The 13386-nt window shown below is 32.3% G+C and overlaps 1 protein-coding gene across 2 annotated transcripts; it reads left to right on the top strand.

Annotated features, from left to right (window-relative positions):
- The first annotated feature begins 1534 nt into the window (after positions 1–1534).
- Positions 1535–11508, top strand: LOC100777170 (chloride channel protein CLC-c). Of its 2 annotated transcripts, XM_003533220.5 has the most exons (8): positions 1535–1714; positions 2306–2554; positions 4968–5168; positions 5812–5989; positions 6786–7048; positions 8148–8417; positions 9282–10410; positions 11118–11508. In XM_003533220.5, exons 2-8 carry the CDS (start codon positions 2322–2324, stop codon positions 11211–11213), a joined length of 2370 nt encoding a protein of 789 aa, XP_003533268.2. In that variant the 5' UTR covers positions 1535–1714; positions 2306–2321; the 3' UTR covers positions 11214–11508. The 2 variants fall into 2 exon arrangements, with proteins under 2 accessions (XP_003533268.2, XP_006587398.1); XM_006587335.4 differs by lacking the exons at positions 1535–1714; positions 2306–2554 and having other exon boundaries at positions 5040–5168; positions 5807–5989.
- The last annotated feature ends 1878 nt before the right edge of the window (positions 11509–13386 follow it).

Below are 13386 nucleotides of genomic sequence, written 5' to 3'. Positions count from 1 at the left end.
TTCTAACTTTTAATATTTTTTTCCATCCTTAATATATTTATCAAATTTTTTTTTTTATCCTTTTTACATAATTCATGATTTCATTATTTTTCAGTCATCTACACTTTTTAACTATTTCAACCATTAATTTTACCGAACACTTATAATTTAATAAATTAATTTTTCTCAAGCTTTTAGCTAATTTTTCTTAATATAACCTAAGATGTAATCACATGACTTAATAAAATCATGTGCATTTTTTTTTAAAATTTTGACCATTTTAATATGACTTTATTAGGGCTAGTCCCCTTTATTCCAAAAAAACAAAATGACTTTATTATTAAATGGTGACATATGACCACTAGATAACTTTTATATATTTTGATTATCTATGTATAAGTTATGGTCTAATTCATAGTTTTCACATTTTTAAAGTGAAAAATGTTATCATCTAATAAGCCCTATATGTGTCTGCATGTCCATTCAGTTGAGGAAGAAATGGTGATTGAAAGAGATCCTGCAGCCGCCCCAAGGGATCCAGAAGATGATAATGAATATGATGATGGCCTCTCCTTTTTGGACGCCACATTGTGAAATTTTTTATTCGAATTTGCGTGCCTCTATGGTTTCATTTGGTTCTTTGTTAGAAAATTGTGACAAATAAGGCTTCATAAGGCATGAGGATGATGCCAATTTGGTCTTAGATATTCTATTTGGTTTTTGAAATGGATGGCGGCAACTCGGTCTTGGGTTCACAATGGAAGAATCTGTTAGGTGAGAAAGATTGTTACTATTAGATGATTAAATACCTATTACGTGAATATGGATAAATAGATACTTTATTTTTCATAATGCTGTGTAGTGTAAAGTGACATTATGGTTTTAGTAAGAGTTATTTGTTGTTTTAAAGATTAAATTTTAAATGTTCACCTTTGTTGGTTATTATGGCAATATTTGACGGTGGAGTTGGCCATTAGTTCTAGATGATGATGGTGGAACATAGGAATATTGTCAATTAAATAAGGTTCAAATCTATAGAGAAAAATTTACATACACAGCTTCATGTATGCATCCAAAAATGGAAGGTCATCATGATCATCTTCTAGGACCGAATTTTCATGGTTTGTGGTGGCTGTAGGATTTCTTCCAATTACCATCTTAAATTATGCTGGTAAATCTAACAAATACTGTAGAATTAAGCAGAATAATCACTAAGAAATAACTCAAAGAAGGGCTATGGAAGTTGCGGGGAGAAAAGGGGCCCATGAATAGGAAACGAGAGAGATCTCATTGATAATTAGAAAAAGAGAAATGTTAAAGACTCCCACACTTACTCTGCTGTACACTCTTATATTGAAAATTATAAAACTTTGTGAGTCTTATGTCTCATTTAATAAATCTCTAGTGATTTTATAATTTTGAATAAATTTTAATCAATAGAGTGTAAGAATAACATATTAGACAGGTTTTACTACCACTCCTCTAAGAGAAAGAAATTAATATTAACGTTGAATTAAATAAAAATAGACAACGAGATTTCGTGTCAAAGTTTAATTTGACACTTGATAAGTAGTGGCAGTGAATCATTGATGTGTTTTGTCTGCTTAGCGCTTACATCTTAATCTTATCATATATATTCTCTCTTGACTTTCCAAAGAGATGCACGGATAACGTTTATGTTCGGATGATCTTCAGAGTTGGAAATACCCCAGAAGAAGGAGCATAATTCATCACTGTAAAGGCTACAATTTCTGATACTTCTATCTTTGCCTATATTGTTGTGTTTTTTTTTCTTTTTATATCTTAAGTACTGTCTTATTTTATTTGCATTTGGGCACATCCAGGATTTGATTTTGATTCGCTGGGGTTGAGGAGCCATTAGTTTGTATGCTGAGAAATTTTTCCTATGATTCCTTTTTGTTGAATATGCCAACTCTTCATGTGATTAATGTTGATTCAAAAATTTCCAGAATTTCAACCAGTTGACTGACTATGGTTCAAAACTAGTCTTTAAAATGTTGAAAGCTATGGTTGTTGAGATGATTTGTATTATTAGAGTTTCAGGGTACTTCTGTTTTTTTTTTTTTTTTTCTGTTAGCGGTTAGTTAACAATCGTTTGTACAGAACTCACTGTTTGATCAAATCCAACTTATGATTCTCTGAATCTTCAATCTTCAATAATTTTTGTCAGTTGTTACTGTGGAGGAAAGTATAGGGAAATTTTTTTAAGTGTTGAATATGACATGCCACTTTGATCTCACCACATGCTTAAGATGTGGTTGTGCTTGTTGCAGGTTCTGTTCTGACTAACATACATGTGCTGTAGTGTAAATTAGGTTCTTATGATGACACCAACCGGCGGAGAAGGAGCTGAGAAGATGGATGCAGAAGATGGTGTAAACTGCAGTGATTATGAGCATGACATAGAAAATGAAGAAAGTGGAGGGTACTGGTCAGGGATATATGACAGAAACATGGCTCATACAATGCCACTTCTTATGAAGAGGGCTAACACCACCTCCCAGATTGCTATTGTTGGTGCCAACCCCTGCCCTATTGAAAGCCTTGACTATGAGTAAGCAATCTTCTTTTTAATTTTGAGCTTAAACACACTATTATGTTTTAAGTAACATGGGTGACATACTCTTTTTTATTAGGTTGAATATGTTTATATGGTTGTTATAAAATTTTAAATTTTTAGTTTTAGTTTCTATAAAATAGTATTTTAAGCTGGTTCAGAATTCAGTTATACAGTTGCAAGAAATTTTTTCTGTAAACTGCATATAGAGGAACTTTAATTTATCACTTTTTTTGTTTTAGGAGGGCAGAGGGAGGGGTTGGTGGTTTATGCACACATCAAAGAAAACTGATTAGGAGTTTGTTGTCCTGTCTGCCACCTGCTTTTTGTTTCTTTATTTCAATCATACTTAGTTTAGCATTTTATCATTTCCTTCCAGCTACTTTCTGACATGATATCCTTTTTGTAAGTATCTTTAATTGCAATTTTGCATTGGTGTCTTTGCATCATGTGCTTCCTCTGTTTGATGACTTTTAGATTTTGTTAATAAACTAGTATTTTAGTTGGTATAACGTACAAAATAAATGTTTATTTTTATATAATTAAAATTTATAATAAATAAATGTTTTACAATATATAAAATATATTATAATTAAAAAATTTAATAAATAAATATATATTATGATAAGATGTTATTTTTAACTATTTGATCATTTCTTTTATAAAAATTCAAATTGAATTTAGAAATAAATATGAAAAAAATAAATTGAAAGAAATAAAAGGTTAAGAAAATCAAACATATAGACAAAGATAAAATGAGAGTGATTTGAGAATTGAGAAACAATATTTTAGTTGTTAAATTAAATTAAATTTGAAATTAAAATCAAAAGGTATATTTGAAAGAAATAAAAAAATTAAAATAAATGTTCAATATATGAAATTAGAAAGTATATTTTAGTGATAACAACTCATAAAAATTTTAAAAAAAAACTCCCAAAAACTCTCTCATTGAAAAATAAGTCCTAAAAATACTTTCATTCAATGTAGATATTTTAATTTAGAGAGAGGATATATGGTAGTTTTGTAATTTATTTCCAGCAAACAGTAGAACTTTAGTGTATATGGGATAAATCACTAAAATTTGTATTTACTGTGAAAGGACAAATGATGATAAGCATAAGAGAGGGATAAGAAGCATAAGAGAAAGAATGAAAACCTTGTAGCATGGCAGTATGTGGAAAAAATCCCTAACATTCGTGCTCACTGTGTCGTTTGTAAACTTAAACCTTGTTTGCAGTTTAGCTTCCTTATGGATGTCAGGGTTCAATTTTAGAATCTTTACAAACTTAGTAATAGCATCAGTTGTTTCAAATTGGAGTTTATGCTGTCTAGAATGTCCTTGTTTATAAACCATATATTGCCAAACAAAACCTTCTATCTTTTAGCTTAGCAAATTAGTTCTACAAATGTTTCAAAATAGTATGTAGTTGTGCCAAACACTCAGAAAGAGAACTTTGTCACCTTTAATATTTCTACTAGTCTGAGCACGATTGTCTCGGGTGTAGGATACATGCGATCTATACAAAAATAAATAAATAGTTCTACAGCTTTGCAACCTTCTGCCTGGAATCTCAGGTACTCAAGTGGTTAAATGGAGCAAATGTGCTCAGAATTTCATGTGATACTTGGGATCTCAAATTTCAGTGCACAAGAGATAGGATGAAAGGGTAAGTTAAAACTTTGTCACAAAAAAATACCAGACTGATTTTTTTTCAATAAAAGATATTTGGTGAATAGACAAGAAAAAACTAGAGAGGGGACAATATAGTGTCAAAAAGTTACCATTACCACACAACCTCAAGATTAAAGTGGAATATTATAAACAATAACAACAAAAACAAAGAATTTTCCCATTTGGTGGGGTCAACGACATAAATTACCCGATGTCATTGTGCTCTGTGACTTCTGTCCAAAACCAAGTAAAATATATATTTTCTTTTTTGCTACTAACCAAGTAAAATATTTTGATTGAAAAAAGAGTCCATTTTCATGAATAATTGTGCAAGTAGCTCACTGTTACTACTTCCTATACTTAATTATATTGGGAGTAAAAAATCTTTTACTTTTTTGAAATCTGGGCAAAGGGTATCTACATCTATTAGTGCCTTCCACGGTTCCACTATAGCTAGTTTTACCTTAGCATTTTATGTTTACAAATTTTAAAGTATAGCTGCATACAATGACCCTCCCCCATTCTGCCACTACGTTAGCTTTTTTATGTCGGATTCTATTCTGTTTCTCCATGTTTGTATTTCTTTTAAATTTGCCATTGCGTTTAAAATCATATAATTATGGATCAGCTAATGAAAATTATAAATAGCAAGAACTTTGGAATTGCTTTTATTGCATGGGCAAGTCAGGTACTTAAGGAATGAGCTATGACAACAGAATGCTTATTCTTTAATTTCAGGATTTTTGACAATGAAATATTGAAGAATGACTGGAGATCCAAGAAGAAGGTTCAGATAATCCATTATGTGATGCTTAAGTGGGGATTTGCTCTTCTTATTGGATTAGGTACTGGATTGGTTGGCTTCTTTAACAGTTTTGCAGTTGAGAACATAGCTGGTTTCAAGCTTCTTATGACCACCGGTCTCATGTCTAAACACAGGTGAGCTTGCTCCTAGCTCCAACCAGATGCATTTGGCTTACTGCTTAATGGACATTTGGTCTGTACTTGATTTTTTTTCAGATGCTAATTGTTCTTTTCATAACTTTTACATTAAAGATATATATGATGTGCTTATAATGTGACTATTGAAAGTGACATTCTGTTTATCTTTATTCCCTGGAAGTGTTAATATATACAATTTGGTCCGCGGATGTGTTAACTTGATCATATTTTATATTTTAGTCTTTTTGGTGACTAATTAGTCTTCAAAAGTGTAAATACATACAATTTGATTCCCCAAATGTATTGATTTTGCTCACATTTTGTTTATATATTTGTGATGAAATATCTAAAACATGAGCAAGCTGATACATTGAAAGACTAGATTGTACAAATGATTACTTTCATGGACCAAAAATAAGCAGCATTTCATGGATTAAATTGTATATTAACTATCTCTCTATATTTATATCCTATCATAATTCACCAATTTACTGAACAAAAATCCTTGCAGAAATTATTTTGGGATCTTGGTTGAAATTATTTTCTATCAGTTATCACTAATCATTGTCATGCAATTCTTTATGGTTGGCATTACTGTTCAGTGTTCATATATTCTCACAGATTAGTAGTTCCAGTGCAGATATCTTGATGCTTTTTTAGCATATGCCGGTGCGAATATGTGTTTAGCAGCTGCTGCTGCTGCACTTTGTGCTTTCATTGCTCCAGCAGCTGCAGGCTCTGGCATTCCAGAGGTAAAAGCATATCTCAATGGCGTGGATGCTCAAAATATCTTGGCTCCAAGCACCCTTTTTGTAAAGGTGAATAATACTACAATGCTAGGAGCAAGTCTACCCTTTTTGCATAAACACAGATAAAAATTGAATAACTCCTTGAACAAATGAAAATGACCCAAAGTACTAGTTTTCTATTTCAGATAAAAGAATTTTAGTGAAGAGTGAATATTATCAATGCACTACAGGGGATATTACCAAGGAAAAGTTAAAACAATTTCTTAATTATTCAAGATAGGTGATTTTATATACATACTATTTATTGTGACATGTTTGGTGTTTCTTATACTTCTTTCTCTACCTCTTTTTTTTTATCTTAGGTGTTTCTGCAAAATAATATGGAAAAGATAGACCTACCAAAATGTGAGATAAAACCTATTATTCCAGTGCTTACACTTAAACTTTGAGGTGAATTTGTTTATTGACATGGTATCAGATTCAATGGCTAGACACTAAACAATTTGATCCTCAATCTATTCTGATAATGAATAAAACATAGATTAAACTATGACAATTTAAAGGATTATTCTTATACTGACATAAGCTATTTTCTTTGATCTAGTTGACTAGCAATGGATAAGAAATTTCACATAATTAGATACGTTGAAAATGTTATTAGGATTTCATTAGAGAATACAGCCACAACAAGAAAATATTTTTTGCCACTAGGTGTAGCTTGTTACACCCCCTTAGCTTGTGTTGATTCATTCCTAATACATTGTGCTTTTCCCCTTTCTAGTGGTAAGAACAAAATAATAATTTTTGCTTCTTGGGGAATGCTCCATGTCTTTATGAAACTTATATATGGTTTTAACTGTGACAGATATTTGGTTCCATCCTAGGAGTTTCTGCTGGATTTGTGGTGGGCAAAGAGGGGCCTATGGTACATACAGGTGCATGCATAGCTTCTTTATTGGGTCAGGGTGGATCTCACAAGTATCACTTGACTTGCACTTGGCTTAGATATTTCAAAAATGACCGAGACCGGCGAGACATGATTACTTGTGGTGCTGCTGCTGGTGTTGCTGCCGCCTTTCGTGCACCAGTAGGTGGTGTCCTTTTTGCCCTTGAAGAGGCAGCTTCATGGTATCTATTTCAGCTCAAATTACTCTTTCTCTCCCAACTTCATGGTATCTTTAGATTGCAAACTTGTAATTCTGATAAGAAAAATCCCTACAATCTTTATTCTAATATGCAGTATAAAATGTTAAAGGAAAAGAAGCAGTAAAATGACATGAATAGTGGTAAGATAACTGTGAATGTGTAATCATTATTAGTGTGATGTCATGCATAGATTTGATACGTGTATCAAATGCAATATATGTATCTGATACGGTGATATGTTTATTCCAAAATTATATATGATATAGTGTAAGATACATATTTAGATATGTATAAAAGTTCGCAAAACATAGTAAACAAAATAAAGATTATAAATTGCCATCACAAATCACTTCTATTGTTTACAAATAGGAATAATATCAATTTTACATCTTTCTTGAAATCATCCATATAGAAGACAATTTTCATTTCTTGGTTCATCAACGGACATGCTTTTATGTTTTTATATTATACATACTTTTATGTCTCGTATGTAGTTGTATTGGATTTTCATAACTTTTTTTAAAGGTATTGGTGAAGTATCCAAGAGTATGGATATTGGATACGAATACGTGAAACAAATCAAAGTATTTTTGCTTAACTTTTAAGAAGTTAGAATTACATAACTTGAAAGTTAGTAGTCTCTCTTATAAAATAAAAATTGAAAATAAAGCAGGCAGCTAACTGGTTACTATATGGAGTTGACGTTAGTGTACTAAATAAAGTTTAATTGGAAGAATGTCACTGAATTCATGAATAACTTCATTATGTTTGATAATTTATGATCTTTAAGGCTTCTGTTTCTTTTCTATGGACAAATGGAATATGATGCCTACACAATATATCTTCTACTTAATGCCTTGAGTACTCTCAAATGTTTATGCTATGAGTAAAAGGGTATAATACACCTTCTATTTAAAAGATTTTAGAGAAGGAACTCTGCTTCATGTTTTCTGGTTTTAATCTAATGATCTTAACTGCATGACAAGATAGATGATACAGTTGATGCTATGCATTGTAAATTATGACCATTTTAGAAAACTGAACATTTTTTTAAAAATATTTTTATGGGCCATACATTCAGGTGGCGGAGTGCTCTTCTTTGGAGGACTTTTTTCACAACAGCAGTGGTAGCTATTGTTTTAAGAGTTGCAATTCAGTTTTGTGCCACAGGGAAATGTGGGCTATTTGGGGAAGGTGGTCTGATAATGTATGACGTTAGTTCAGCCAATATAACATATAGTGCTAGTGGGATATTTGCAGTGCTACTTTTGGGAGCCATTGCTGGAATTCTTGGAAGCATATATAATTACCTTGTGGATAAGGTTGTTCGGACATATAGCATCATCAATGGGTATGTCCTCACATTCAAAGTTAAATAGTTTCTTAGCCATTTACTTGCTATTTTCTAATCATGCTTACAGATAATACTTTCTCTAAAATGAGTGTTGGAAGACTGTCTTAATTGCGGTTACCTCTAACCTGTCTTAATTGTGGCCTCTTTAGGGGCTGCCTTATATGCAGCTTCATCCTAGTGTTTAATCTCATTCATTAGAGACATGGCTTAAATGGGGATTGAGTTAGGCCCTAAGCCCATGTTAAAAGAGAGAAAAAAGTGGCATAAGATGCCGATAGCCCTAAAGGTGTTTTGAAAAGCTGCCTTAATTACGGTCTCTTTGGGATTGCATTAATTTGCTTAAATAGAATTTATAAAGTGTGGACAATCCTCACCTTGCAAATGGTAGTGGAGAATTGAGTTCGTCCCTAAGTCCAAATTCTAAAAGTGAGGAAATGTATAAAGTGAGAAAATAAGGGTGTTTACCTTAATTAAATTAGAGTACCTTATAAATTTAACCACTTTAAATTAAGGATGGATGCATCCTAATAAATTTAACCAATTTAGTCTTCTCATTTGGTCCTATAGTTGTCCTTATACGAAAAACTGAAAGTTTTAGTCCTTGAAAATAGTTTTTTTGGTAGTTAATCACTGTCAGAATTTTTTTGTAGCCGTTTTACTCTGTCAGATAGTGTTATATGATATTATCAATGAGAACGACAACTTAAATTTTATACATGTGTAGGGACTAAAACTTACAATTTTCATGTATAGGGACTAAAACACTTAAAATGAGAAAAACTTCAGGGATCAAATGAATAGTTTAAGCTATAATGTATTAACAATATTACTGATAACCCCTTTTTTTGTGTTTTGTGGCAGAAAAGGTGCATTTTCCAAAATCTCTCTTGTTGTCACAATTGCTCTTTTGACATCATGTTGTTATTATTTCTTGCCATGGATTGCAAAGTGCATTCGCTGTCCTTCTAATTCAACAGTGATTTGTCCCTCTGTTGATGAGTCTGGAGACTACAAAAGCTTTCAATGCCCACCAGGCTACTACAATGATCTTGCTTCCCTGTTTCTAAACACCAATGATGATGCTATTCGCAATCTATTTAGCCCCAGGATAATCAAAGAGTTTCATATTACCAGTTTGTTTATCTACTTTGCTACTATTTACTGTCTTGGGATAATCACTTATGGCATTGCTATTCCATCCGGGCTCTTCATTCCTGTCATACTTGCTGGTGCTGCCTATGGCCGTCTCTTCGGCCGGCTCTTCGAAACGATTACCGAACTCGACAGAGGACTCTTTGCCTTACTTGGAGCTGCTTCCTTCCTTGGTGGCACCATGAGAATGACAGTGTCTCTTTGTGTCATATTGCTTGAGCTCACTAATGATCTCTTGTTACTTCCACTTGTGATGTTAGTCTTATTGGTCTCAAAATCCGTGGCTGACAGCTTCAACAAGGGTGTCTATGATCAAATACTTAAGATCAAAGGACTTCCTTATTTGGAGGCTCATGCAGAACCTTACATGAGGAATTTAGTAACACGCGATGTTGTTTCCGGTCCATTGATAACGTTTTCTGGCATCGAAAAGGTTGCAAATATATTGCAAGCTTTGAATACTACTGGACATAATGGGTTTCCTGTCATTGATGAACCACCTTTCTCAGATTCACCAGAGTTATGTGGACTTGTACTGAGGTCTCATTTACTAGTGTTACTGAAGGAGAAGATTTTTTCAAGGGATAGGGGTTTTGCAAATCAAAGGATCTTCCAAAGAATTTCTACTTTGGATTTTGGAAAGGCGGGATCAGGAAAGGGGATCAAACTAGAGGATCTTGATATCCAAGAGGAAGAGATGGATATGTATGTTGATCTCCATCCCATAACTAATGCATCTCCTTACACTGTGGTTGAGACAATGTCACTAGCCAAAGCTGCTATTCTTTTCCGACAACATGGACTCAGGCACATGTGTGTTGTTCCAAAGAGCCAAGGGGTATGATATCTTTTCTTTTCCCTCCCAAAAAATGTTATTATATACTCCTTCACTTGAATCTGTCATATGCATTCTTTGGCCATGTAAACATTACAGTTTTTCATCTCTGTCTACAGTTTATTTGAAGATTCCAAAATAAATAAACCATCAATTTTGTCCTTGAAGCATGAGCTTCTCTCATAAATAGTCCCAAAAGTAAAGTATTTAAGTACTCATTAAAGTATTGAATGTTTATCACTTTAAATGGTCCTTAAGCTGATGTATTTTAGTTAAGTTTAGGGACTAATTTGAAGGGTTTTTTAATATTTGGATGACTACTTTGGCGTGACTTTTAATAATTTTAGGACTACTTGAGTAGTTTTTTTTACATTAGGGACTATTCAGGAAAGAGGGTAATAGTGTAAGGATAAAATTGATGGTTTACTCTTTCAATTAGATCACAGGAGCATTTAGAAAACTTATTTGAATTTATAGAAGTGGCCTATGGAGTTTTGACCTTCTTATAAGCTCTTTTTATCTTATTTCAACAAGTGTCATGGAGAAGCCAATTAAAATAAGCTCTTTTTGGCTTATTTCAGTAAGCTTCATCATTGAGCTCATGAATAAACTCTCATTTTAATAAGAGTTTATTGAATAAGTACTTAGTTAAGTTGACTTCTTTTGCTTCACCTAATGCAAAATATGCTAACAATCACTTCGTATTGCAGAGACCTCCAGTTGTTGGGATTCTAACACGCCATGATTTTATGCCAGAGCATGTTTTGGGACTTCACCCTGATATCATGCCTCACAAATGGAAATGAGGGATCTCCATGAAAAATATTCTTTCTTCTGTACGTGTCGAAGTGTTGGATTCATTAGTTGATCGAAGTTTTTATAGAAAGTAGAGTGCAATTATTATTCACAGAACACTTGAATCAAAAAATGCTGCTTAAGAAGTGACTGCAGCAAATGGATTGTTAATCTCTATTTCATGAAGTCAGCTTGATACAATCAGATAGACACTTTTAAACACAGAAATTAGGTGCCACAGTAAGTTAATAATGATCTCTTGTACACGCTGCTTGTTATTTTTTTGAATAAAGTTGTTAAGCTTAATGATTGATGCTCTTTGTATGATAATGTTTATGTTAATCAGGCAAATGTACTGCGATGTGAACCTTTGAATCATACGACCGTTACCATGTACGTGAACTAGGTTCCAGCGTAGATTAGTATGTAATGTATTGTTTTTTTATCACAGAAAGTCTTTCGAGAGGTATTTTTTATCGACAAATTATTAATCGTTAATTGTCAGCAGCTTTTTTAACAGGAAATCAATTTGGCAACCTTTTACTTCCATCCTTCTCTTTTTACCACCTAACCAAACTTATAACTCCTAAAGTCTTTCCAGGGTAAACTCTAATTGTACATCTCCTGTTCCAGAAACAACCGTGGTATATATATGGGAGTTGATCCTTTTTATCAAAGAATTTAAATTTTTATAATCTAAAATTTATTATTTGGATGTTTTTTTATAAAGAATTTAAAATTTTGAAATTTTAAAATAGAATTTTAAACAACTAAAAATGTGAAATTTGAATTTCCTTTTAAAAAGTGAAAAATTGAAATTCTCTTCTCTAGAAGAATTTTCTAAAACGTTAGCGTATTTTCTCTCACGCCGATGATCCTCTTTTTCAAGAAATATCGTCTGAGCTCGTGAAGCATTGATCGAATGTGAACATAGGGGGCACATAGAACTACACCTACAAGTCAGGGGAGCCGCCGTCATTATCCATCACACGGCGGAGGTGCTTACCGACGCGGAGGGCCTGGGTCATGCCTTGCGTTGTTGACTGAATGTTGTGATCGGGTGTGGTGGGGTACACTGTCGTGTCCCGATTTCCTTGCGACTGCCTATATAGCATTGTTTTTCTCTTTGGAAGTACACCAATCATATTTTCTCTTTCCTTTACCTCCATTTTCTTTCATCCTCACAATTTTAATTTTTTTTTATCTAAATACAAAATTTAAAAAATAAAAGAATTTCAATTGAAATATTTAAAATTCTTAAAATTTTAAATTTTTTAGAATTTTAAATTTTTTCATCCAAACACATTAATGATTATTGATGATGCATTTCCTTTTACTTGTCATTATCATTCATCTTCACCCAAACACAAAAGTCTTGTCATTGTTTAGCGCAAGTCCAAAAACAAATGAACGGACATCATGTTCTTAATTACTTGAACATCTTATCTGGGTTACTGAATTAATGTTCAATATTTTATATTGATAGTTTTCTCGGCGCAGATATGAGATGAATGTAAGAAAGTGAGAGAGGAAAAAAGAGAAGAAAAAAATAGAGAGGAATTTGAGAAGTATCTATAATTTATAATAATATATAAAGATATGTTACGTACCAACTTTTATGTTTTAGTGTATATATTTCTCGGTCCATTTTATCTTTAATTTGGTACTTATGCATGAACTCTAATTACACATTTTTTTAATTTCAGTTTCTTTTTTGAAGTAATATTATGTTATAAATTAATTGCTTTTATTTTCTTTATCTAACTAAAAAAACAAATACGGATAGGCACATGCGATAATATTTTAATTTTTATTGGTAATAAATAATGTGAATAAAAATTCAAAAAAAAAGATAGAAGGAGAGCTTTTGTTAACTATTTTTTTATTGACTATTTCTCATCCAAAAAAATTTATTAAATATATTTTTTCTTAAAATACTCGTTAATCCACTGTAAACATGAAGAGCACTCTTAAATTAGAATCAGTTAATGCATGCCAGGGACCAATTATTTTTAGCAAAGTTGTTATATTTAATTTAACACGGGGAATTGTTTACTGAGTTATACTTGACGACGACAATCACCCACCATAACAATATTCCATACATATGTTACACGACCTTCCAATTTTTCTCTTGCCTTCTTCATACAACACAGACAAATAATTAACTTACCAAAATACCCT

The sequence above is a fragment of the Glycine max genome, chromosome 9, assembly GCF_000004515.6.
Source record: "Glycine max cultivar Williams 82 chromosome 9, Glycine_max_v4.0, whole genome shotgun sequence".
In the NCBI taxonomy this organism is placed as follows: Eukaryota; Viridiplantae; Streptophyta; class Magnoliopsida; order Fabales; family Fabaceae; genus Glycine; species Glycine max.
This window is presented reverse-complemented; position numbering and strand designations above follow the sequence as displayed.

Coding starts and splice junctions, on each gene's coding strand:
- LOC100777170 (XM_003533220.5), top strand. CDS start 2,322: ATGATGACACCAACCGGCGGAGAAGGAGCTGAGAAGATGGATGCAGAA. Junction 5,990..6,785: donor CAAGCACCCTTTTTGTAAAG/GTGAATAATACT, acceptor TAACTGTGACAG/ATATTTGGTTCCATCCTAGG. Junction 7,049..8,147: donor CTTGAAGAGGCAGCTTCATG/GTATCTATTTCA, acceptor CCATACATTCAG/GTGGCGGAGTGCTCTTCTTT.